This window comes from Mastacembelus armatus, chromosome 4 (genome assembly GCF_900324485.2).
Source record: "Mastacembelus armatus chromosome 4, fMasArm1.2, whole genome shotgun sequence".
In the NCBI taxonomy this organism is placed as follows: domain Eukaryota; kingdom Metazoa; phylum Chordata; class Actinopteri; order Synbranchiformes; family Mastacembelidae; genus Mastacembelus; species Mastacembelus armatus.
Genome location: NC_046636.1, coordinates 4,883,285 through 4,911,233, shown reverse-complemented (window position 1 = coordinate 4,911,233; position 27,949 = coordinate 4,883,285). Strand labels below are relative to the sequence as shown.

Below are 27,949 nucleotides of genomic sequence, written 5' to 3'. Positions count from 1 at the left end.
GACACAAAGGGAGAGGATACAAAAGGCAAAACAAAGATTGGTATGATAAATATTGGCTCTACTTTCTAATGTTTCAAGGTGCTGTATAACACCAGATCATTTTATTTTATTATGTTAGAATTCAGTCATAATTAACTATTTCCCTAGTAACCCTCCATAATGGTGCCGCAGAGACAGCTAGAAGATTTGTAGCACTTGGATGGGTGACTAGGATTTATCTGCTATAAATATACAACAAAACACACTTTGTACTGTCAATACACAAAAAACAGTGGGTTTGTTGATAAATGACAATGAGACTGTGACCATAACATGTTTAAAAGAGAAGTCAACTTTTATGTTGAAATGCTAATTTACGTTGTGACAACAACAGTCTCTCAACCTTTGCTTCTCTATTCAGAAGCTCTAGTTTTTAGGCAATTACCTTAAGAAAGGGGGCATTGGCCCAGTACTCCACCCCTTTTATACTCTCTGATACGGTCCGTTCAGTCTCCAGATAGTAAAGGTTGAACGTCTCTTTGCAGGAGCCCAGGACACTAGGGATGGAGGCACAGTCACGTACAGTGAAGCGAATCTCCACATAGATCCGCTGTGCCGCTCGCCGGTCAATATAAGTAGTGAGGAGCCAGTTGTTCTGGCTGGGCTCAAACACATTGCACACCTGGTATGTCCTGATGGTGTTGAGGTTCTCGTCGTACCCGCTCACCTCCTCCCACTAGAGAATGCCGTGTGAGGAAGGGGCAGAGGGTACAGATGAGAGGGGAGAAAGCAGAAAAGGTAAAGAAAGGAGAGGCTAAAATGATTAATGGGTTTACCAAGACCGGGAACAAATTAAACTTTCTCCTTCCCTCCCTACCATTTTGTCTCTCTCCTTTTTTTCCCCAGTCCCCTCCCTCATTCACATTTTTTCTGTCCTCTACTTTGTTCTGTGGTGCATGGGGACAACCATTCATCACAATTAGAGCCACTCACCTCAAACACACACACTGAGCAGACCATTGTAAGAGGCTAGTTGCCAAGTTAGCATTAAAAAAGAAAGTGGGTAGAAGACCCTATTCTATTTTCCTGTATTCTATTCATTTATCTATTGTAGGCTCTTGTATGTCACACCTTTCTGATCTATCGAAATTTGTTCAATTCTGCATCACTAGCAGTTAATTGGTGTCACCTTGCCACCATAATTAAGATTTTGAAAGACTTGTTAATGGAGCACTGTAAAGTGTACTCAAGCTGCTTTCCCCAAAGGCACACACACACACACACACACACACACACACACACATATAGGTACAGTACACCTTTACTCATTGTTCTTACTCCATTTGCAGGGAACGATATCCAACCAAGCTCAGCTGTTGCTGTCCTTGTATCCATCACTGTCTCTGTCCAACAAAAAGGGAGAGGCAGTGAGAAGGTGTGAAAAAAGGGAGCTGCAGCAAGAAGACATGTATGAGTTTAATTAATAGCTAGCTCAGATTGCAAGTTCAATTCTGCATCATGATGTGTGTCATTCATATTTATACACCTTTTGTGCAAGGCATTTCATTTTCTCCTTCCCCACATGCTTTGATAAAACAAACATGGCCTGTGGGCATGCTAACACAATTATTGTTCTTACTGTTCTTGTTCTTTATATTGTGTCACAATATAAACAAGAGTAACATTAAACAATAAAATAACAACAAAGCTAGAAACAATTGTCAGTAGTTGTTTATTATATGTTATTACCCTTTGGCATAAAAGAAAACAGATTGACAGCTATGTTTGAAAGCAGATTTCCTGCATAATTAACACCCACCATATATCGGACACTGACAAGGCACAACACCGTCATCAGTAAACACGAATGAAAAATATCCCAATGAAACACAAAATGTATGTTTAAATGTCTGCTGTATCATTGGAAATGTAATAATGTTATGCAACATTTCATCAACAACACTACAGGTTTCACTTAAAAACAAAAAGCCATTCACATCTAGCTTAGCTTAGCAACAGCAGTTACCATAACGACCATGTAAAGTAACAAGGGTCAATTTTTCATTCAGCTTTATAAAAAGGAAAGGACATGAAGGTCGTCCTTATTCGGACTCAGGCGTGCGCAGGTATTATTCTAATCAAGCTAACTGCAGCGTTAGTGCTAACTTTGTATCAGATAAACAGCCTAATTAGGTAGTTAGCTACTTCTAGAACAATTCCTAGCAAGTCAAACCAACACAGAATATCTTCTATAAAAACTATCGTTAGTTGAGATGACGTTAGTGTTTTCATTTCATCTAACTAGTCAGTGTAGTGAGTGATGGTGCACTTGCAGCCATTCTGTCAGCAGATGGTTGCCATGTCCTTCCAGCAGGTGGGAGAAATGGCTGAAATTCTCATGAAAAGGTCCTCCCACTCAGCTGCTGGTAACTGACTTAATCTGTAGCTAGCCTGTCAGTGAATAGGGGTATGGCAGTGGCCTTAACAGGCAACAATAGAAAGCACTTAAAGTAAATCATAAAATGTATGTAGCAGTGTCACATTTAGCAAAAAAGCTCTTAGCAGCATATCCTTAAATTAATGATGAAGGCATTGGGAGTGATGGTTCAGCCACTGCTGACTAGCTCCCAGTCCTCCCCTACACCGAACACAGATGCAACTACTACCCAGTAGTAATGATAGTACAGCAGGGCTGATTACCCCAATATGGTGTTGAACTGTAATTCAACAGGGATAGATATTTGTCTTTTCAGTTTTATAACATGAAAACTAAACCCTTTCACATTTCTGAATTTATGGTGCATTGTGGGTAACTTTGTGACAGGGCTGGCCTACTGAATTTTTGCGTGTATGTATGTATTTAAAACAGGGCTTTATGGTCATAAACTATTTTTCAATCAAATAATTTCCAAAAAATTACAATAACAATATAATTGATATATAACCATATAGGACTAACATACATTGTGCCACAAAATAAACAATACTGCAATGGTAGATTTCATACATAGGCAAGTAACTACTCCTAAATCTCTGGAATAATTTTCAGATTTGAACCCCTTTACTACTCAGTACTGAATTAAGTAATCACATCAATGTACCATGTAACTTAATGAGTTGCCCACTACTGGCATTTAGCAGAAATTAAATTATAATGAGCAGGTGAAATCAGCCAGCAGCAGCATTTACATAGACATCTTTATTATGAGAATGTGTAGGCAGCACTCAGATCATCTGAGCGCTGCTAATGACTTCAACTCCCCACCTGAGCTGACATCCAGCTCTGTCTGCTACAATAACTTCACGCACTAACCTGCCACAGCTGGGTGACCAAGGTATATGAAAGCTACGAAGTACAACTGAACAACAATGCTATTTGACAGCAAAAGCCCAGACATCAACATTCACTGTAACTCAACAGGTCACATTATATTGTATTATGTTAATCGTGACATATTGCTATGAGGGCAGCACTAACATCTGCCGTATGTTCAGCATCGTTCTGCTTGCAAGGCCTGACAGGCTGGGAAACTGAAAAATCAAAGATAATACAGGAAAATGAATTCATTACATGTCCATTCATGTTAATATTGGTAATGTACAGTGAGTGGAAGGAAAATCACATGCAATCAAAGATTTAGGATAGTATAATTATGGAAGGCAACTGCAAATACCAAATCTGCACGAATTGATAACGGCTCCTGTGACAGACTGCTAAAATAAATATATTTAGCCATCACCTTGTTAAGCAAATTGAAAAAAATTGGGATAATAATAATATTTTGAAATAAAAAACAATAAACACTGCTCAGTCATGCTCTCACTGGTCAACAGGAGGGACAAATTAAAGCCATACCATTTGAAATGCAAAAATGGCTGCAAAAGTAATTTGCCCTTTGTTGTTTTAAATGCTCCTGTGTGTTACTTGTTACTTGTGGCAAATCAACTATGACACAATGCAGCGGGCGGATGTGCTGAGAGGCTTGAGCCAACTTACGCTAAGTTAGTTAGCATGCTGACAACAGACACCCTAACCTAGAGCCTTTGGTATTAAATCATGATGAGAAGGTTCAACGACATCACACCATGAGGCAGCTGCAGGCAAACAACCCCCCTTGATTCTTGACATGCTCTTCTTCTCTTGCACTCTTTCATTTTGTCACCCAGCCTCTCATTATCTGCTTCTCCTCACACCCTCCCTACCTTCATCCTCTCCGTCACTCTACCTCCTTGTCTTTTATCCTACCTTGGCTGCTTCCTTTTTTGTCTGTGAGCTAGCCTAATTACAGCAAAACCCAGTTTTCCGCTCTCCCTCGGGAGTGAAGGTCGTTTGAGAAAATGAAATGCTTGTCACGCGAAATGTAGTCGACTATCAAAATCTTGAATCAAAGCTTATTCAAACGGTGACAATTGTCATTATCTAATTTGTAGCTTCAGTGCGTTTAGTGGCATGCTGTCAACAAATATTTCCAAAAACCAATTCACAGCAGAATATAGATCCAGTTTATTTCTACCTTGCATAGTTTGCCAGCTCTGAAATCTAGGATGTTTTGGATGAAAAAATAGGCTATATAGAAAAAAAAAAGAGAAAAATCCAGTGTTGACAGAAGAGACATGGGAATAGCGCTTGTCATTCTGCAATACCTTCCAGCAGCAGTTTTACAAAAAGGGATTTTTAATTGCTTAAAGAATACCACAATGGTTATGCACCATAGTCCATCACATCACTATCTTTGTACTTCAGAACAGGGTTTAAAAGCTATACTCCCAGGCACTTTTAGCACACAATAAACAAACTCAACTGGTAAGACATTTTTTGATTAATCATATTCAGGTACTCCTGGAAGACCCTGTTCCCAATCACAGATATATCTTCTGTATAAATACAACACAATAGCAATGCTCATCCAAAAATGATTTCACTTTATTATACATTTATTATACTTTATTTTATATCTTTACATTAATTAATAAATTACCAAAAAATATTGAAAATTCCTATTACATTTTACCACCTGATTACATGACAAAGGCAGGCTGAAATCTTCACACTGGAGCAAAAACGTCGACGCTGGAGCTACGAAGTTTTTGTCATTTCTGTCTGACGAATTACTGAAATTGTTCATCAAAATATTTGCTGATTATTTCTTAATTTTGATCAGATAAACCATCAACTGGCTGATTCCTTCACTTCTACTCTTCATGAATTTGTATGCACCTACAAATATAAGCAACATATCCAAACCATATAAGCAACCATACAGTCTAAGTTTAAAAAGAAAAAGTCTAATCAGTACAATACCACTCATGTATCTGATAGTCTCTGCTGGGCTTATTAAAGTGTATCTACTCATCAGTCTAATTAACGGCACACAGCACACACCTCTCTGTGCATAATAGGGTATACTCTCCGATCAGCCTAATTACTTTTGACATATTGGAGGCTGCGATCTCAGTGTGCCCTCCTCCCCCGCAGTGGTGCACCTTCTCAACCAACGCTACACCACTGAAGGAAATCGAAGCCATTTTATTGCAGGAAACAGCAGGTAAATCTGTGCGATATTGTAGCAGTCAAAGAGGCTGTTAAATGGTTGTTGTGGCCCATGAGGGAGAAATAAAAGTATTTCCATCACAGACGCTGAATTAGAAGTAATTTTACTGTTTCGCTGCCTCCTTCTGTTTCTCTCTCTTTGTGTGTGTCTGTGTGTGTGTGTGTGTGTATGCGTTGTAGAAGTACCAGTGGTCAAATGGCAAGTGAGGTCAGTTCATCTTATGCTAATTAGCCAAGTGTGTTCTAATCAGATTAGTCTACTGCTCAAAGACTGCAAATTAGTGCTAATTTATATGCCTGAATGTGTGTGAATGTGTAGTGTATATACTGTATATGTGTATGCCTCTGAGAGAATCTTACTTGTAGTTAAAAGAGCATGCTGCTCCAAAAGAAGTTGCAGACATCCACATACACACAAACAGACACTAAAAGCCCTCCTGGAGTGAAAGACGTCATACCACCCATGGAGACAGTCGTTGACCAATCAGGCATTGAAGTGGAATGACACATCATCACGCAAGGACAATTCAGTCAGGAGCACATGCATTCAGATGCAGATGTGCATGTGCACAAATCAAATACATGTAACCTGTACAATACATCTGGAGATTGTCATGAACACACAAACACAAACTCTACAGGACTCATGCACAGCACACTAGCAGCAAGCACAGGAAATCTGTTACAAAGACAACACAATATGAGGCAGGGCACCGAAAATCTAAGAAAAGTCTTCCACACAAACCTGGGTGAACATTTACTTCTCCACAGGAAATGATCTAATTAAACTTAAACACTCTTAGCTAGGATTATAAAAACATAACAAAAGCAATTATATCTTATCTCTCACTAGTGCAACAAGTATTCATGTCCATTACTAAAGTGAAAGAAGCAATACCAAACTATAAAATACTCCATTACAAGTAACAGCCCTGAATTCAGTGTAGAGGTATTAACAATAAAATATACTTGGGAGGATCGTACATTAGGCTGAACTGTCCCTTCTGAGTGTTCAGGCATCACCTTTGATTGGAGATCTGGGATGGACATTTTTACATACTTTTTATTAATTCAGTCTTATTTGCAAAGTACGTAAATACAGCTGTTGGACACATGCTGTGTAGTATAAAGTACAATGTGTTGCTCTGACATGAAAATAGCAAAAAACTGAAACTACTCACATACAAATTTGTTCTTATGGGTTATATTTGTACCTACTTGCTTCCCATCACTTAAAAAAATTGACTCTTAGAATCTTCAGTGGGCTCAGTATTGTACTCATGGTGTCTCAGAACTGCTTTTATCTGCACACAGTCCCCTTTAGCTATGCTCAGGCTTATTCACAGCCCGCAAAGTCTCCCTGAGTAATTTCCACATTCTACATCAATCTGAAGCAGTGGCTAATAGGCTGACCCCGTTGCCTTAAAAGAGTCTGCTCAGCATTTCAAAAACACATTGTATCAGCAAAACATGGACATAACTATGCAACAACAGTCGATTTACACAAGGAGCCACAGATGTGAACAACATTACACTTCTTTCACAATAGTATGACACAATCATGTTATAAATAAAAGAGCATTTCTTTTTTTCTTCAGAGAGAAAACACACACAAATACATTAAGTGCGTTTAATGACTGCTGTTTGACCTAGATGGTATATTATGCACACATTAATCATGGCAATGACAGGACGCCTATGGGATTGGTAGCAGCTTCACTTCAGCTTTACTGAAATATATCTCTGTTGAAAAGTACAACGACACTACATGTTGTAATTTGTATAGAACGTGATCATTTTTCTTTCATTGTCTTCCTTCAGTAGTACTGAAGCACTCATAATGAAACTATTAGGATGTTTGAATGAAACTTCTCAATTACTCATTATTAATTATATATAATACTTGTGAAACTAAAAAGTAGTCACAGACATATATAGACAAAATACACTCTTTTTTTTACTTACATTATTGCACAGTAATAATGAGACTTAGACTTTTACTTTATACTTTGCCTGAAGCTCCAAAAACAATGACTTCTACATTGTCCCTTCCACATTTAAAAGAACCAGATTCTGAATTACCCTCTGCTAAATTCTCCTGCTAACACTGGTATTAATTTACTTCTTGATTTTTACTCTGTATGTGCTGCACGAAACAAATTAGACACATGGGGTTCTTGGTCTAATGTATTAATAGCTAATCTTTGTTTATTTGCTTTCAGACACTGCAGGGACTTCAGAACATGCTACCATATGCACCAGTGTTGGGAAAGGCCTGACAGTATATAGCTAATATGAAATGTAACCCCAGATCATTAGTTGAACCTTTGGGGATTTAATGGGTTGTTTAAATTCAGAAAATCCATATTCTACAGTTCTTGCCAGGTGAACTTTTTTCTCTATGTATTTTTGACTAACTTGAAGACCTGTGTTGAAACTTGCTGCTTCTTTCCTCTATTCCTATCCTGCTTATCCAAGAGCTTATGTTTTTTTTTTTTATCTTTGTTTGTTTGTGTCAAAAGCTTGATGATGAAATATAACTAATGTTATATTTCATGGCAGACTGCTGTATTGCTCTTTGTGGATTTTAGCTTTTGCTCTCTGGTTCAAAGTTGCTAAATTGGGTGCTACGCCTCTTAAAGTATTTTTGGTTTCAGCTACTGACAGCTCCAGTCTTAGTTATGCACTTTTAACTCCTTTTACCAAGAGAGGTAATTCAAGATCTTTTATCCCTTCTTAGTATAGACTATGGCACACAAATCATTTTGAAAAGTGAAGTTCAAGTGCACAAAATGCAACACATTAAAATGTTAAATAACAGTCTTTACCAAAGTCCTTCAATAGACTAACACGAAGGGAAGCTCAGTGTCTTCTGGTTTAGTCAGATTTTTAAGCCATGGACCAGTTGTGTTGAATTGTTTATAAGGTAAATGAACTTTTATTATGAATAAGTACCAGAACGCAGTAATGTAATGCAGAGATTTCATAAAAACTTCTTTCCCATTCTGCAATACTGATTCTGATCTTCTCAAAGTTAAAACTCTGCAGCTAGTCTTCAGTACTTGATGGCAATTTGGACCAGTGTACTCTGAAAGTTAAGCGTGCTGTTATGCTATGATAAAGATGATGGAGATGTGAAATGTAATGTAGTTTGTGATAAGCTGTTAGTTTTAACTGTCATATTGTTGAAACTGTGATGTTGTAAACTGTACTATAACATATTTAACCAAACTGAACTGAACTCATTAAATTCAATCTGTAAAAAAGTCATTCTTATATTAACATTGGGTGGAATAGCTATGTGAAAATCATTGCAAACACTGACAAACCCACAAAGAGATATGATTTGACTCTGGAGTTCCCTCAGCTCTGCAGTGTTCAGTATCTTTTAGCTGATTGTTTTGGTTTTCTCGCCCACAACTTCATGGTTTTGGATTACTCTCATTACCATTGTTTCCAGATGGCACCTGTTTACAGCCAAGTAGCTTTGATTAACCTGCACGGAACCAAAGGGCTGACAAATTACAGCAACCAGTTGGGAAACATAAGGCAGCATCTAGCAACTAAGGAGCCAGGATTGGTCACAACCAACACAAAGCTGAAACCAAAGTTAATCTCACACTTCAGTAGTTCACTTGGACAGAAACAAAAGTCCTAAGCAATGCTAATATTGCTCTGCGTCTTATCTGATGTAAAATAAATGTTTGTGAATATATGCACCATAACATTTTTATAAGGCAATAAAAAAGATTTATCAAAAGCTTTATTACTATATGAGGAAAAACCTGTGGTTTTCAAGGTGGTCCCGATATATCAGTGTGGCCCCATGTGGCCCAAAAGAAACCAAAATCAGCACCAACCCAGCAGAGAGCAGCTAGCAAGACCAATAACAGGTGGTAAACACATAATAAAAGATAATAAAAGAGCTTCATGGAGAGGAAACACACTGTAGACGTTTTCAGGCCAAGTGCCCACAAAGCAGTGTGGTCTCACAGCAGCAGATCTTTAGGATCACACGTGTGCACAAGTGCAACCAATGCCTGACGGTATCAGGTTGTTTTTCTCATTGCTGACATGTCGTCGTTACCGTGAATGAAAGCTGGGAGAGGCACAGGGACACTGTGTTAGAAAGAACAACCAAGCTGTCACACATGAGCACTTTTCTGTGTCACAGTTTCTTATTGAACAAGCATACCGCAAAACACACACACACACACACACACACACACACACACACACCTACGCACACTCAATCTCAGACTTTGCAGTCCCTGTCTTTCTTTCTCTAGCTTTTCCTTTGTATCTCTCTCTCACCCTTTGATTCCACCGCTTTCCTCTCATTTTTCCATCCTCATCTGTTGTTAACAGCCTTGACCCAGAAAATTTGTGGTGTCATGATTTCACTTAATGAAAGAGGACATGTTTGCTACCAACGAAACCTTGTATCTGAGCTTTTCTGGAACTGAAAGGATATTAAATTTCATCTTGATACCTGCACGTTTTGAGAATTCACTTTTTTATTTGTGCTTTTGAAAAAAATGTTGTTAGTGAAATGCTGGTATGTAGTTTCTGTGAAGTTGGATTTCTTTGTATAATTCAATGTCACTAAGAAATATTCTATGTTGGATAATACAGCACAGCACAGTAAAACAGGACAAAGCTCCCAACACAAAACATAATTTTGGGCAGGGCAGGTTTGTGACTTTAAAACAAGGAAGATGTATTGTGGTTCTTCAGAATATGATTGGCTGTCACACCAGAGGGTTGTCACTATAAATATAACTGCAACATATTGAGTTTTTAGACAACAGGGTGCACTAGTCACTGTAAAATAAATAAATAAATAACTTAGCATCTTTTAGAAAATAGGAGCAGCATAACAATAAAACAAGAACATATTGGGTTCATATTTTTAGAACTGAACCCTGATGAAGACTGTCTTTCTCTCTCTCTAGATACAAACTTAACATGAGACTGCCACTACCACAAAAAGAAACGTGCACACATGCACATGCTCGCTCAGAGACACAAGCGCTGTGTGAAGCATCCAGTCTGTCGCTGTGGCAGAATCCTTTGTGCCTTTGTGACTAACACAAGGGGAGTAGGCCTCTAACTGACATGCTGTGTTTGTAAGGAGAGCAACGCCTGTAGATGCCACATTAGACATCATCACATGATGGATCATTTGTTAAATTGATGTTCAGTGTCTTGATGAGGCAAGTGAGGATGAGTGAGGATGATATAGCTTCTGTAGGCACAAATTAAAGTTTGTGTTCACCGTGGAACAACAAATGGTCACTGGGATGAGGAAGCATTTGTCCTCTGTTTTTAAATGGAAATATAAAGAGATCACATCTCAATCCAGTTGTAAGTATAGGATGGGGTTTGAGCAGGATGATACTGTGTATACTTTATTAGCTTGTGCAATTACTGGTGTCTTAATAGGTTAGTTGGAATGTCAGTGCATTAAGTAAAAGCCAGAGGCTGTTAGCTTTGTTTAGCATGAAGACTGGAAGCAGAAGGAAGGTGTACAAACAATAAGATGTGTTTTTGCGGGAGGTTAGTTTTGCTATACTGACAAACTTAGATTTTATTTCATGCAGTGTCTGATTTTGAAATGATAACAAAAACAGCACAATATGAATATAAAATTCAACCAGAAAAAGTTTATACTAATCAATCAAAGGCACATGAGAACAGCAGAATTTCAAATACAGATTTGACAGTGCTAAGAGTTGTGGCACATTCAACATCAGGAAACTGCAAATATTGCCAGGACATGAAACCTCCAGGTCTTGCAGTTGTTTGAGACATTAAAATGCTGATTTATTTATGGCCTTGAAGGCTTTAAATCACCAAAATGTCTAATTTTTGTCTTTATAGCTCTGGAATCTAACTGACCAAATACATTCTTACCTTCCTGCTGCTGCTACGTCTTGCTTTTATTTAACTGAAAATAATATGTTGATCTAGTTATTTTCTTGCTGCAAGCATTGAAGTAAGTCTAAGAGACAGTCATTTGGAGGAAGAGCTAAGTAAATATGAGTATCATCTTTGCACACTTTTTTAACATTTCTCATTCTTTGCACCTTACTGTTGTCCTGTAGCTGTGGTAACAATTGAATTTCCCCATTGTAGAATCAATAAAGAATTATTCTATCTTATCTGCATAGCTGGGATAAGCAATGATTTGACCCAGAGGGAACATGCACAGTTTGAATAACAGTGGCCCAAGAATCAAACCCTGGGGGACTCCATATGTCATTGTAATCCACTCAGATTTATGAACACCAGTGGAAACAACACAGCCCATGGCCTCAGGATATGATTTGAACCAACTGAAGACTTTACCTGATAATCCCACCCACTATTCCAGTCTGGTTGATAGACTGGAGAAATCTGCACTGAGATCAAGCAGCACGAAAAAAAACATTTTACCTGAGTCAACACTAATCAAACTGAAACCTGTTTAAAAGGCTATTTACATGTAAAATGTGTTCAGCGGAATTAAAGCAACTCTTTTATAATGTTTCCAATAAATAAAAATTTTGGCCTTTAACTATTATTACCAAAGGATCCAAACTGCTCTGCTATAAAGGGAGCGTAACAAGTGCAGTTTTTTAATTGTGGAAAAATCCCTTATTTTTCAGGTTGATTTTGCCAATTTTCAGCCTATAAATTTCCAGGCAATTTAAGACGTTTCGAAAAAGCGAGTTGGCAGGATGTCGAAGCAGAATGTGAAAAAACTATGATGGTTAAATAAATCCTCCAGAGTTTTAGCACTGATGGCTTTGGATGTTGACAGTTTATCAAATTGTCCCTGCGCCTGCAGCAGAGATCTGTTTCTATTGTTTGACATACAGTTATTTCCAGATACAAAGTCAAGGGTTAACTCTGGCCGGGATTCAGTTAGATTCCCAACAGTGACAACAAAGATTAGAATTCCTGCTGATGTTACAGAGAAAAAGGTTTGTCTACCCATGTTTATTTCAGATTGCAAATGCAATCTTTAAAGATCTTGTAGTGAAGCAGAAGATTACTTTTTCTCTGCTAGTGCTTAGCTTTCCTTATGACAACCAGGAAGTTTATCAACAGTGCTTTCTGCTTGGCAGAGATGGTTTTGATCTTTTCAGGTGCAGTGGCATTGACAATTTCCACAGGTTTACAGATAAAGTGATCAAATGGCAAATCAACAGACTTTTATGGAAGGTTTGTTGACACAGGTTCCATAAAAACAAACAGTATGCTTGTTTATATACAAACACAATTAAATATGTCTTTTGTGAACATTGACTGATCTGGCTTGGGTAACAGGGTACAGAAAAGCTCAGAGAAGCCTACATTCCATGTAACAGCAACATCAACACCATTCCTAATTACCAAATCCAGTGTCTGTCCTTAATAAGGACATTTTAAAGTATTTGTAAGTGAACAGTAATACCTGTGTTGACACCATGCTACAATAATATGTCAGTCATTCAGTTTGGAACATGTCAGTATATATCTGGAGGCTAGATGTGTGAAAGACACAATTATATTGTCACAGGTAGTACTCATTATGACTGCTAACAGAACTTTGTTTTCTCCTTTCAGAAAATAGTGCTTAAAGTGACAAATCTCAGTACGGTCTTTTTATTTATATGTGATAGGAACATTTCTTTAACTATTTGTTGACATTTAAAAAAAATCTAACAATTAGTCAAAATATAATCAGCAGATGAGTAATAAAAATAGTTGTTACCTGCAGCTGTATAATCCTCTGCCTTTAATGGACTTTTAACATGTTTCTAATTTAGTTATGCACTTCAAGTGAACTCAAAAGCTAAACTTTTAACAGCATCTGCAAATCAACAACTTGGAGGTTTATGATAGTTAGAACAGTTTTCTCAAACTCCCCAAACTACATGGCAACATTCAGTAGTGCATTAAAGAATATCCAAAGCTTTCTAATGGCTTTATTGTGCTTCTCAGAGCTGCTAGTCAGAAATAAGAGATGAGCGGGACGCAAAATCAGACAAGACAGACCTGCAAGCTACACATCGACTCATTTTACACACAGATCCAAATGCCAGCATTTAATCTCTCTAAGCCCTGACATCAAAGCCTCAGTCGCCCACAGTATTACATAAATATACTTTTATTTTATATTTCTTTTGTATTTTGACATGTAAAAATAACTTAGAAACATGAGGGAGTCCATCGAAGTTGGGCTTCAAAATCATTTTAGATGTGACTTGCGATCAGAAAAAGCTTGATGGGAACGGACCACAGCTGAATAGAACCCATCACAAGGGAAATGGCCACAGCATGTTATTGTGTGTCTAAATACATCTACACTGCATCTCAATTGGTGACAAGCTCATCCTTCTCACAAAGAATACACCCACAGCAGTATTGCTGCATTTTAAGTTTATATAAGCGCAAAGAGAAGGCAATATAGGTACTGCAAAATACACATCTTCAGAGTACTGAAGGCTGCTCCAAGCCAACATTTTCAGCTGAGCCTACAATTATACATCTTTGTATGAATAAACAGATCACTGAAATTGTGTTGAATGTGTCCCAGTTTTTCAAATGAGCTCAATTCTTAGCAAACATTTGACTCGAACCAAATGCATTTAAAAACAGTACAGCTTCAACCACTGATTATTTCCATTACAGACTGTTTTGGCTGATTATTTTCTCACTAATTAGCCATTAGAGCTATAAAAACATTAGAAAGTAGGGTGAAAACAACAAAAATAAATAAATAGAGGCTGACAGATTCAGTTTGCTTGTTTGGCCAACTAAGAATTGAAACCCCAAAGACATTCATTTTATTATCATAAAGAACAAGAACACCTTTTCCCCAGAAAAGACCTAAACAATTTAGCTGTTTTTAATCAAACATACTTTTGTTTAATTTCCTGTCAATAGATGAATCACACATGTAGAACATACTATGTCTTTTCAGATTAATGTTATTCTTTCTGCAGCGTGTTTGATGAGCCAAAATAATGCCATCTGAAAATCAGACTTTTAAAATTGAATTTCCTTTTTATGAACTGTTAATAATTATTTCAGTGTAATCTAAACGACATCTGTCATTAATGTATATTTTTCTTACCACTAACATTACCCATAAAAACACTAAAATAACCTTGACCCTCCTAATATGTGTCTAAAAGAATGCTCTTTGGGTAAAGTTCCCAGCTGTTTAAAAAATGACTTTTTTAAAAATACAGTACGGATTCATGACTGGTTTTTGTTTAAGTAGTGCCAAAGACAGTGCAGGGAAGTATAGGAAAGCACTGAGAGATGAAATATCATGTTATTGGTTTCAGTTGTTTCATGGGATAAGAAAATTGCCAGCGTTTTCCTTTGAGGAATTAAGTTTTGGTGGAGTTGGCAGGTATGTTGTTTATATCCAGTGGTATCAAGCAGAGTGAAATGTTTCTCTCAAAATGACTCACAAGGTGATTTGGATATGAATATATCATTTACAGTACATTCCTGATATTTTATACCAGGACATGCATGACTTGACAATCAATATTTCCACAAAAATAAAGCTATTTTATTGGTCCTATACAAATGGGATAGAGAAAATAAACATTAAAAACCAGCAGACTCCAAATTTAAATATTATTTTGTCAACAGACTTTCCCTACTTAGCTTAAAAGACATTGTCTAATGATCCAATTTGTGTTCTATTAAGGCAAACCATTAGTCACAGATCTGTTTATGACATGTCAGAATGTGTCTCCACTTGTCTCCCCCAAGACAGCCATAGAAAGACTGAAATGAACAATGAGAGAGATATCAGCTGACCACATGCCACCATGCTTCTGCTGCTGTCCCCTGACAGCTTCAATCTATCAGCGGGTAAATCTGGTGACAGATGTTCTGCCAAAACCAGCCTGGAAGACATCCGTTAGCTCAGTGAGACACCTTACACTAACTCAGAATGTGCCACATGGTTAAGAGACACATGCTTGCACAGTATGAAGCTTGGTCATGTCAGTGTGGATCCACATGCTACTGTACCAGACCAACTGTACACCACAGTTGGAAGGTGGTGGCTGTTGGCATGTCCTCTGAGAGGGAGAAACCTTTACTGTATTAATATATTAATAATGTATGCCTAATCTCTCTTCAGTCACTTTATAGACCAAATGGAAAAATAGACAAAAAAAAAAAAAAAAAATACGAATAATGATCAGTAGTGGAATAAGTACTGAGATCCTGTACTTAACTAAAATATACATACCACATTGTAATAATTTGTTGCAAGTAAAAGTCTACATTCAAAATTTGACTTAAGTGAGACTATGAAAATATTAACAGCATGGAGTGCCAAAAGTAAAATTATTCCATGGCACATTATTGTATTTTATATTATTGGACCATAATGACAAAGTATATTTGATATTTTGTTTTATGTATCTGAAAAAATAAATAGTAACTGAATAAATGTTGAGTGCAATAGCTGTAGTGAAGTCAAAGTATGAAGTAGCATCAAATGTAAACACATACTTCAAAAGTGTACATAAGTATAGTACTTGAGTAAATGTACTTAGTTACATTCTACCACTGATAATCAGTTGCCACATTTGTTTCTGCCATCAGTGTCCTCATCAGTGAGAAACATACACACTGGCCTGAGAGTAATTAGTGTATTTGACAAAAATAACAAAATATGCAATGGAATATCACAAGAAAAATTCTCTACAGCCTGAAAAACATGGAGGATAATGCTACAGTGCATTACATCCAACCCTCTTACATTGTGTCGGGTTTGGCCTCTTGCCTATAACTCTGTCTGAAGCAGCACTTTAACCTTTCTGTAAAAATACAACATGTTCCTGGGGTTTACCGTCTATGTCCTAAGACAAACTGGCGTCTACCACAGCAGTTACTGCTGTCTGAACTAACCACAGACAATCTGCTTGTTCATGGTATTCCTTGAAAGGAAAAAACAGAATAACCATCTATACACACAAATGTGGCGTCAACCACATTACACAGTTCTGAGTAAAGATTTGCTACAAGGCTGAATTTGTTTTCCTATAAAATTAAATGGGACTTTTGAATAATGTTTTCTTTATCAAACTGTTTACACATCAACTTATCTCAATTGTGTCAACAACATCCAACAATTCCAAATTAACAGTGTGAATTGCATTAATATGTACCATTTTAATATAATTCAATTTTCAACTCAATTATATTCGTATAGTGCCAAACAACAATAAAAAGCATCTCTGGACACTTTGCATACATACATTTTTAGTTCCCCTGTTATTTAATTAAATGTCGAGAGCCCACTTTGACACATTTTGGAGATGTGCTGTGAAATCAAGTGCTAACACGAAACAGACATGAAAAACTCTTCAAAATCCATTTATCTGTTCAGAAACCAATCATTCTGAGCTGAGAGGTGTAACTGAAATGCCCAAGTTCACTGAAAGGTTGCCTTTACTGTTACAGCTATTTTCTGAGTCAGTGAGAAGGATTATGTAAATTCTGCATATAAGCTAAGGTAAACCAATCATACCTTAAGAATTTCAACATTTCAGCTATGTAAAAGATATGTTTGGCCCTAGGAGGAGAGTGTTAACTTTGTTCACCTCTTAACTCCATAATGTAGAAACCTGAGCAGAATAAATTGCTTGGACAAACAAATGTTTGTTTGGGGTTGATTGATGAAGGGGGATGGAAGCAGACAAGGTTTAAAATTAAGTTCACTTAAATGCAGATAAAAGTGACAGAAGAGTGACGGATATTTGTTAGTACACCACTTGATGTCTTTTATTCCTCCCTGGTTTTGTTTCAACCGTCAGCAATATTACCCCTTCACTTTTATGAGCACGGTGCTCATCACGTGCACCCCGAAGATGTGTGTGGTGTCCAAGAACCGTCGAAGTCAAGGGTTGCTGTCTAGTCGATCGCATTACTTTGCTTGGGTGCATTTTGTACAGAAAGACACACATACAATTTGACCTGCTGTCACAAAAATGTCCAGGATCAACCCAGAGGGCTGCAACACAATAGCTGCACCTAACTCCACTTCCATTCCTCCATCTCCACTTCTAACTTTGTCTGTCTGAGTACAGTTGTTTCGTGTAAGTAGGAATTAATTCTCAAATGGCTGTTATTCTGTGTTGTGGCCTTAACACACGACAATCAGAGGAGCAGAGTACAGAAGCTGGAAGTTGAAATCAATGTAATAATATATCATTTTCAATAAGTCATTTGTTTACTGTAGTAAAATGCACAGTTAATGCATAATTTACAGTTACTTGGTTATTACCATTAAGATTCAGCAAAAGCAGTCTCCCCAGGCTTGTTTCAGTGCATTACTATGTATAGTGACACTTTTCTATTTTGGTTATTCACTTAGATACTAATATATAAAATAATAAATCATAATGACCTGTAAAATTGTACAAATAATGATAGGTGCTTTGTAAAACTATAAATTTACAGTAAAAGTCAAAGGCTGATATGTAGTTTACCCTTGTGACTCCGTTTGAAGCTCATACACTACCCATAAGGAAAAGCCTTGTTACTATGAGATCACCATCATTCCCAAAGTAATATACATGCGTGTTGGTAAAGTGATTGTAGATGCTCCCTCAGGTTCCTCTGTCTGCAGTAAAGCTGCAGTAAAGCTCGGTCTTGGAATGTGATCGTGTCTTGTGTAAAAATTATTTCTGGTAGGAAAAAAAAATCTTTAATAACAAGGCAGTGTAGTATTCAGTTGGGATAAAACCATATATAAACCAAAGGAGGTTGATTTTATACTGAGGATCACCTATACTGTACTGTATGTTACTGTGTATACTCTGGATCATGCAGGATAGAACCCAAATAAAAAATTCATTTTCTCATTCTGGGATGAAGTGTTTCAGCACTGAAGGGTCCAGATGGACCAGGGGCCTAAAGCACACAGTGTATGTTTGCAGTGTAGGTGCATGTTTGCAGTATGAATACTGAACCTGGCTCATGTCCAGCAGGATGTTGCATGCCAACCCATGTATCTACCTTCTTTTCTCTTCCTGTTCAGAATCAACAAATAATAATATAAAAGCATCAGTTTAAGGCAGAATGATCACACAGTTGTAGATACTGATAGAAAAGGTTTCTATGTCCTTTTTATTTGTTTATGCCCATGTAGATGCTTACATTTAAATTCTGCAGCAGTCCGAAATTGCCAGGCTGGAGTACAAGCCTGCTATCAGCCACTCAAATACCAAGCTTGTTAAAATGGCTCCTAGTGGGAGGGACCTGACACTTACTGGCTCTTGGCTCCATATTTCAAACCACAGAGGGCTAACCACTGGGTTCACTGTCTCTCTCTCTATATATCTTTTTCTTGCTTCAACTCATTTTTGTCCTCCGCCATCCCCATTTTGCTCTCTCTCTCTCTCTCTCTCTCTCTCAGGAGATTTGCTATCATAACTGCTCTCACGCAGAGCAAAGCTGTCCAAGTAAAATTTCCTCCCTGTCAGTCTGCTTTTGTCTGTCTTTTACTTTGCCCCTATTGTGTTAGAAATGGTAAGAAGAACGAGAGAGAAATATTTAACCCAAAAAGTCTGATCTGTGGGATCACGATATTTATGTGCACAGTTCAAGTGTGTGACATTTTGCCAGACAAAAGTTGGTACAAAAACTACACGTGTCGGTCCTGAACAATAATCTGTCTTTTTCCTGTGGTCAGCTTCCGTTTGTTCCTGAGCAGAACCTCTGAATGCCCCGCTGCTCCTGCCAAGCAGCTTAGTGGCCAACAGACCAGACGCCTCTGGCTGTAAAAAGGCAGGTGTGGATGAAACCGAGCGAGTGTGAAATCAAGTACAGCTACAAAAAGAGCATGGACGCTTGGTCAACCTTCCACAGTTTGATAAACTTTAAACTGAAATGGGAACACGGGACCATGCAGGTAAAAAAACCACAGCTATGAAGTGAAATCGTTTTTTCATAATTTCAGGAGATAAATCAGTAGCTGTCTTGTTAATCAACTTATTGATTAGGGAATTTTAAGCAGAAACGCCAAATATTTGCTAGTTCCAGTTTCTTACAAGTTTCTCATTAGTGACAGTAGACTGGATGTCCTTATTTTGCATTAATGGTTTAATAAAACAAGCTATTTGAATAAGTCATGAGTGTTTTCGACATTTTATTGACAAAACAGTGAAGTGAGTTCTATAGCTGGGGGAGTGTCATTTCTACAACACTTGCAATACTGGACAAATTACATTCTTGATCTGCTGATTGTGTGAGATATGTAATAAAAACTATTACAATAATTGTAAGATGAACATCTGAACCAAATGTCTCAAAAATCTATGTTGAGACATTTCAGTAGTGGATCAGCAAGAACAAGATTGCCATCCTGAAATGGCCGGTTTCAGTTCATTAAACAGAATTCAATGCTTTCTCCTGTTTTATATCTTTTTAAATGAATTTTATTTTGTTTTGTGACTTTTGGCCAGAAAAAACAAGCAATTTAGACTCAGAAAATATTTTTGATAGCGATGATAGACTTACAGACTGATTACTTTATTAATTGAAAAAAGTATTGAGACATTAAGGAAAACTTGCAATCCTAATTCTTTTACACATGAATTCAATATTACAATTCCCTTAATACATTTTGATATCAACATTTTAACATTACTTTCCAATTAAAACTTATTAAAATTCCAGATGTGCCACATTTTTCCTCATTTTTTCTTCACAACTTTATCAAGGTGAGGTGAAATCACTGATGTTAGTAGTCCTGTATTATGTCCTCTCCCCCCTTTTCTTTTGCTCCATAGTGACACAGTCCTTAATATCCAACATGGCTATCTGTGAGACCATATGCCCACGGCAGGAACCCTGAAGAGGCTGGCAGAGGGCCCACTCTCAACCAGCAAATAAATAATGGGCCATTATGTTCAATCATATGCTGAGCTATAAAGGTCTAAAGCTCAGAGCAGCAGTATGCAGCATTCAGAGAACAGAACTCGTCAGAATAGAACAGTACAAAATAGATAGGTAGGCCTTCAGTATATTAACTAGTAAATTAGTGAATTCATACCATGTATTTTAAAGAAAAAGTTCATTTTATATGTCATACAATGCTCAGTCTGCCAATTTGTCAGCCATTATCAGTCATAATAACGGATGTGAATATAGTTCATAGTTCAGTGTCATTATCAATACATGTGCCCCCTTGATACGGGGATGAACTCAGCCTGTGGATCAAAAAATAGTTTTTCCCAAGCGTGTGTTGGTCAAAGAGAAATTTACAAATTTAAATGGGGATTTGGCTGATTTTCCAATGGATTCCTATATTTCTGCTTATTCAGTGAATACAATTTTACTTTACTCTGTGCTACTTATGTGAAGAGCTTTTACAAAAACATCCACCTGATGACATAATTTTCACCATTTGGAGGACAATAAAAAGCCTCCAAGCTGGACACTGCAATGACTGAAACATTTGTCAATGATCAGCAGCATCTATAAAAACAAAAATCTAATGTTCGTCCATTATTGCTTTTCTCTTGTCAACAGAGAGTTACCTTTGAACATTACTATTGATGCAATGTATCCTGGGAGCTTTTGGGAAGATGAAGACCACCTTTTTATTCTTTTTTTGTTTGTTTGTTTTTGCTGTTTAACCACATAAAGGGCCCAAATGCATTAAATGATAATCTATTAAAGCAGTGAATTATTCCATTTATAATGTTTGGCTTTATGCTGATTTATATCATAATATATTTAATATTTATGAGAGTTTGACAGTTGTTTGAACAGGTTCTACCTTAGGTTCTGGTGACATGTCATAAACATTTTTTTGTATTCTGACTTAAAAAAAAGGATATATATAAAAACAAAAGATTAACCTATTAGTTGAAAACCTAAACTAATCACAAAGCATGCATTCTCACTCATATCTCACTCCAGGATATATATATATATATATACACCGTGTTTGATGAAGAGCATGCAGGTGCTGTACCATCATTACAGTCAATAAACAATGTTTTTATTGGTGAAATTGGTTCTTATTATGCCTCTGACTAAAACAAAGGGTAGCTGATGCTGATCTTGCATGTTAAAATCAATACAGAAGACAGAACATCTCAAGGAGCATGCCACTGCCATCTGTCTAACATATTGCTGTATTGACGTGGCTCTTTGAGCTGCAAATTAGTTGAAGTGACAATATAATGGACACCAGTGAAAGGAAAGGGAGAATTTAGGGTGAAAACAAAGGATTCTTTCATTCCTTTTATACCCACCAAAGCTCTGTTCTCTAACGGTATCAATTATAGTTTCATATGAGTGAAATATAATCTATTTAGACCATTTTTTATGCAAATAACCTGAGGAGTTTAGGTGGCGAAGTGTTTCTCTCTGTAGCTAAAATCAATTTATGCTCTTTTAAACATGTCAGCACTGGCAGCTGTGGAGGAGAACTACTGATTGTAGCTAAATGCCTGTAATGAAGGTGGTTCAGATGCTGACTATAGGCTGCTGGTGACATGAATGGTAAAAAGTGAGCTGGTTGTACACAGCATGGACCTGCCATCTTACCCTCTATATATTTACAGTACTTTATATATGTTCACATACCGAACAGCCTGCAGCTTCTAGAGGACAGTCACCAGTGCAGGTTAAGCTTGACAATGTACCAGAATTGATGCATCATCTGCATTTAAGCATCACACAGGAGTAAGGCTTCAATTAAGCATTATTTGCATAATCTGTCAACTGTCTATGATAAACTGATTCATTCTTCAATTCACAAAAACATTAGAAAATGAAGAATTCACCATCCCAAAGCCTGGGGTGATCAATCCACAAATCACAGATGTTCAGTTTACAAGGATATAAAACACAGAAGCTAATCCTCACACTGGAGAAGCTGGAGCTAGACAATGCTTATCATCTTATCAACAAAACTGATCAACTCTAAATTCATCAACTAATTATTCCAGTCTTACATGGCACCAATCATGAATTGTACTGCCCCTGTTCTGCATCACCATCGACAGTATCTCTTACTTTCTCAGTGTCATAGCTTCCAGTTTTTCTCTCTAATGCCATTTCGCCCCAAAACATAAACACAAACATCTCTGTACAGGTCAGCTGCAGCACAAATGTTTTGTTACACAGTAGCAGACTCAAGTGGGACTTAAACAGGAGCCTGAATTTGGACTTAACTGAGCTGACCTTTGAAACTTGAAAGCAAAAATGTTGAACTCGTGGATTCAGTAAAAAGAGGAAGAAATCATGGATATATCCTATCAGTGAAAGGAAATGGTTTGCCCATAGAAATAAAACACTAAAATGGAGATCAGTGGACAGAATTTGCTCAGTCTCTTATGCTAAGCTCACTAATAAACCTTTAACCTCAACTACTATAACTTTGAAAGGAAAATGTTGTGTCGTTTTAATAGGCAGCATTTAGAGACTTGAAAAGTAGATTTGAAGTTGACTAATAAGGGCTGCTGATTTGACTTGGTACAGATGTTGCAGTTTGACTTGAAAACTTAAAAGCCACTCCTTCAACAGCTTCAACAATTTTAACATTAGTTCTACAGATTCAGTAGCCTGGCCAGCCATAGAGAGGCTTTTCTTCCACCCCCTATAAGAGCCGAGCCAATCAGAGCCGTTTATTTGCTATGGGGCGGGCTTTACGCTCTAGTCGTCCAATCAGACAAACCTTACACATGCGCACTGACTTGTTTGTAATGTTTCTCAATGCTAGTCCCAAGTCTGTAAATCTTTCTACAAGTGGCTTTAGGTGTTTACTCCGTTCCAAAACATGCACAGAACTGGTGATTACGCCATGTACGCTCGTGTTTTTACAACAAAAACCACATCTAGCTTGCAGGAGCGTCTCTGTTCTACTGCATGCCATTTGCTGGTCTCACTGTCACTTTGCTTGCATCATATCGTTTGTTTCTCTGATTGGTTTACTCTGCGTCCATTGGCCCGACCCCTGAAAATCATTCTCATCCGAGAGATTCCAGACTAATTCTTTGTACGGAATGGGAAAATTGTTAGTCTGGCTGGCCAGGGTACAGATTCAGAGCCAATCATCAAAACAGGATGTACACTATGACACAAACATTTGGTACACAAATGCTGCCAAATCCATTAAAAATATATTTTTCTTCCAAAAGTGACATGATTCATCTCTGATCCAGTGGACCAACAAATCCTTTATAATATAAGAACAGGACTGAATTGTGTGAAAATTCACAGCCAAGGTGTGAAGATTCATAGTTAAGGATATATTTTCACACTAATATAACTTATTAATCACGTCTCAGTAAACATTGGGCATGTTTTGTTAGAAATGACTTCCTGAACCACTGAAAACTGTGATAGTGAAGTCTGATAGCCTGTGGGTATAGAGAAGCACAGTGTCTAATACCAGAATGTCTGATCTGAAATTGCCTCTTGATGCCCAATTCACTGTGGGAAATACAGCAGAAAAGCCCAGGACTCTGAGTCTCTCTGCAAAAGGTAAATATTCCCACAGGTTCCAAGTACCTTTTGGAAGAAGAAAACCAAATTTATTCTGAAATTATTTGACTGCTGTGTGGAAATAACTACTTAATTCTGAAGGGAAACCCGGTGGAAAAATAAACTGGAAAACACTGTAAAAGCCCCAGGACTGGTGTGAAGGATCTTCTTCCAAGCTCCTACTTTTCCCCAGTTAAACCATCTGTCTGTCACATTGATAACCTGTCACCAGATGAATATAGAAACTACATCTTTAAAACATGAGCTGGCAGAGCGTGGTGCAGAGTACAGTATATGTGTGTGTGTGTGTGTGTGTGTGTGTGTGTGTGTGTGCTAGCCATACTGAGTACGTGCAATGTGTCATCTGCATATCTATTTGTAATAAGTGCGTGATAGGTTTCCCTGAGGAGATCATTTGTTCATCATTTGCTGTGCACACATACAAACACACCTGTGCTGAATAAAGCCACAAATTACAGCTTGTTATGTTAACACCAGCATCTAACACAGGACCTATGATGTTTAATCTTTAGCATCTCCCTGCCACAACAGCAATGTATGTGTTCAGGCTCCGGGGACAGAAATAGTTTATGTGTGGTAATAGAAATAATATGAGCAGTGTAATCATATGTACAGTGCACATTTTACATGCACAGTGAAGTGTAAAAGCACCTATTCAGGATATCTAAATTAGGTCCCAAATAGCAGTTCTTGCATGAAAAAGTCGAAAGGAATTATCTCCTCGACCCCTCGACACTCAACACTGACACAAATCAGCAATTTCAGTGACACAGCCTGCTGCTGACGGGGCATTTGGGTCAGACACAGATGACTTTGCCACACCTCCCAAGGCCTGCTTGCGGGATATGTAGCACTTATACCCAAGAATATCCGCTGGGTCAGGGTTTGCAGTGACTTTGAAAATAACAGGGTCAAAAGCTGGATTACTGTACTCCATGTTGGCCCCCACTCCGGAGGGAACATAAAGGTCATTGAATAATTGAAGCATTTCCGTTCATGTAGATGATACCAAATAGCTATAGTCAGAAGGATGTATTCCTTATAGCTTGGTTTCTGATAGAAAACCTTATAGGTATTGTGTCATATCTTTTCCACATCCCCACTGTTCCCCAGATCTGCAAAGGCTGCCTGACTTTATACTATCAAAATGCTACTTATGGGTAAGTATCTTTGTACATAGAGTTTTTAATGAACACAATGTATTTCAGATCTTGCAATGTTCTCATTTCATACACCACAACCAGCAGGTTTGGCGCCAGAGAAAGAGAAAAACACAGTTACTGAAAGAACAACAGTAGAGCTTGAATGATGCCAGATGATTGAACCAGATGCCGATATCACTGTTTGAGATTAATAGTTTTTGACAAGAATCCCATAAATATAAGTTGTAACAGAGTGGGCTATATATAGTGACCTATATAGTATAGTATAGTGGCAAAAAGGCTAATATAAGAAAAACAGTCTTATAGCTGAGGAAAAATAAACTGAAGTTGAGCTGAAACAACCAATCAACAAATCTTAATGTGAAACAATATGACAATTGATTGCGTAATAATTGATCATCAGTAATTTTTCAATCTCAAATACCAAACATTTTTTCTGGGTTTAACCTCCCCAAGGATTTTCTGCTTTTTGCTCAAAGGTGTGACGTAAACATGTTTGGTTTTGAACTGACAATTGGAGAAAACCTGGAAGATGAAGATGCTTCTTCGAGCTGTGGGATATTATAATGTATGAAAAAATTCAATTGTTTTCTCCCCTTTTTTAAACAAATTGTTAATCAATTGATCAAATAAATTGTCACATTAATTATTAATGAGAATATGTTAGTTGGAGCCCAATACTAAACTCTAATAAATGATGTTTGTTTTGGGCAAGGCTCTTTTATGAGGAATGTAATGAATTTTTGATTAGAGTTAAAATAACTTGTCATACCTAATTCATATTTATGCTTGTTCTGACTACTTTGATTCTATGCAATGAAGGCTACAGAAGCTTTTCCACCTATTTAAACTGTACCTCAGCAGATCAGAGCTAAAACAACTCAATGAATTACTTAGTTGTTAGATAGGAAATTAATCAACAACAGTTTCAATAGACATAAACATTGAGACAGACAAAAACTCAGATTCACATCTGCAGGCAATTTAGACTCACCTATTAGTATAACACAGGGTCTCCAACCCTGGTCCTCTTGCAAATTTTCCAAGTATCCCTGTCCTTCTAGTTTAAGATTGTCTGAAGACACCTGAGCCAGGTAATCAGTGGGCAGGGCAGGGATATCTGGAAAACAAGTAGGGCAGTAGTGCTTGAGGACCAGGGTTGGAGACCCCTGATCTAACACCAAACTGCATATCTTTGGACTGTAAGAGGAAGCCAGAGTACCTGGGAAGAAAATCTTTCCCATTTCTGCACTGCAGTTTCTTGTTGTTTAAACGTAACGTACACTATGTGCTCATACTGATATCTGTGAGAAGCCAAAACAGCCAAAAATATTGGCCCAACTGATGTATCTGTTGGGCTATATAGGAGAAAAAAGAAAAAAGTATGAAGGTTTACAGAGGGTAAGTGTAAAAGTGTACACAGAGCAGAGATAATAGCAGTGCCTGTGTCAGCAGCGGGGCTATTTTATTCCAACAGAATGGGATCAGCTCATTAGGCACCTACTTACCATGAAAAGGCTACCGTGACCAGAAAACAACCCACCACCCACATCGTACCTCTGTCCTCTCAAACTTAACCTCCTACCTCTCTCGCTCTCCCACTCACAAACACACAAACACTGCATTCTTTTTAATCAAAACAGACCTGCCCTTCGACACATTTACAAGTCTTCTCACTACGGAGCCCGTCATTACATGCACCATTAAAACACAGCAGTAGACTAATTTAGCACCTCCATAAGGAACAGCAGCAGCAGGAGGAGCAGGAGGAGAAATGGTAGGGGACATGGGAGTGGAAAATGATGCATCAGGAGGAGCTGAAGAGAAAGCAAAAGGAATGAAAAGAGCAGCATGCTGAAGGGGTGGAGATGAGGAGGAGATCTTAGGGAATAGCAGCAGTAGCAGGAGGTGCTTGTGGAGAAACAGGATGCAGCTGGGTGGGAGGATACCAAGAAGTGATGCTTTAGAAAGAGAAGCAGAACAAGCGGGAGACCAGGTGGGAAGAAGACGAGAAAAAGCATAGGTCTGATGCTGTATCAGGAGCGGGCACTTGGAGAGGTGCAGGAGGAGACTCTTGGGGAAGGACAGCAGGAGCAGCAGTAGGCGATGGTTGGGGAGAAGAAGCAACAGCAACAATAACTGGAAGGAACAGCAGAAGGAAAAACTGGGAGGGAGCATAGGAAGGAGCACAAACATTAAGGTCTGCTCAAAGAGGAGCAAGATAACTTCATATTTGTGGAAGAGCAAGGGGTGATTCTTAGGGAGGAGCTCTATTAGCAGGAGATGCTGAGAGAGGAACAGTTGGTGAAACAGTGGATTATGCTTGAGGAGGAGGAAAAGAAGAAGGTGGGCGTCCCTGAAGAGAAGCAGCAGGATGGGGAGTAGGTGAACCTTAAGAAATGGCAGCAGATCTGTTGGTTGGAGGAGCAGCGGTAACAAAAAGTGATTTGGGGCTTGGGGAGAAAATGCACAAAGGAGCAAAAGATAATGATTGAGGAGCAGCAGCAGCTCATCAAAAGCTAAGGCTGCATGGGGAGCAGCAGGGCCATTGTTAAATGAGGAGAGTATCAGGAGGTCATACTCAGAGAAGTGCAGCAAGTGAAGCAGGTGGAGTAGCTTGGTGTGGAGTAGAAGAAAGAACAGCAGGTCATGGATGAGGGAAAGGACCAGGTGAAGGGAAAGAAAGCAGCAGCAGATACAATAGGCAAAAGAAGGAGCAGCAGGA

At 38.0% G+C, this 27,949-nt stretch overlaps 1 protein-coding gene across 1 annotated transcript in view; it reads right to left on the bottom strand.

Moving 5' to 3' along the window:
* The window catches only part of LOC113139689 (ephrin type-B receptor 1-like), a 71,410-nt gene that overhangs the window by 42,619 nt on the left and 842 nt on the right, over nt 1–27,949 (bottom strand). The window contains exons 2-3 of the mRNA XM_026323068.1: nt 1,318–1,382; nt 425–715 (exon numbers count right to left, since the gene is read on the bottom strand). Coding sequence (XP_026178853.1) covers nt 425–715; nt 1,318–1,382 — 356 coding nt within the window. The remainder of the gene's footprint in view (nt 1–424; nt 716–1,317; nt 1,383–27,949) is intronic.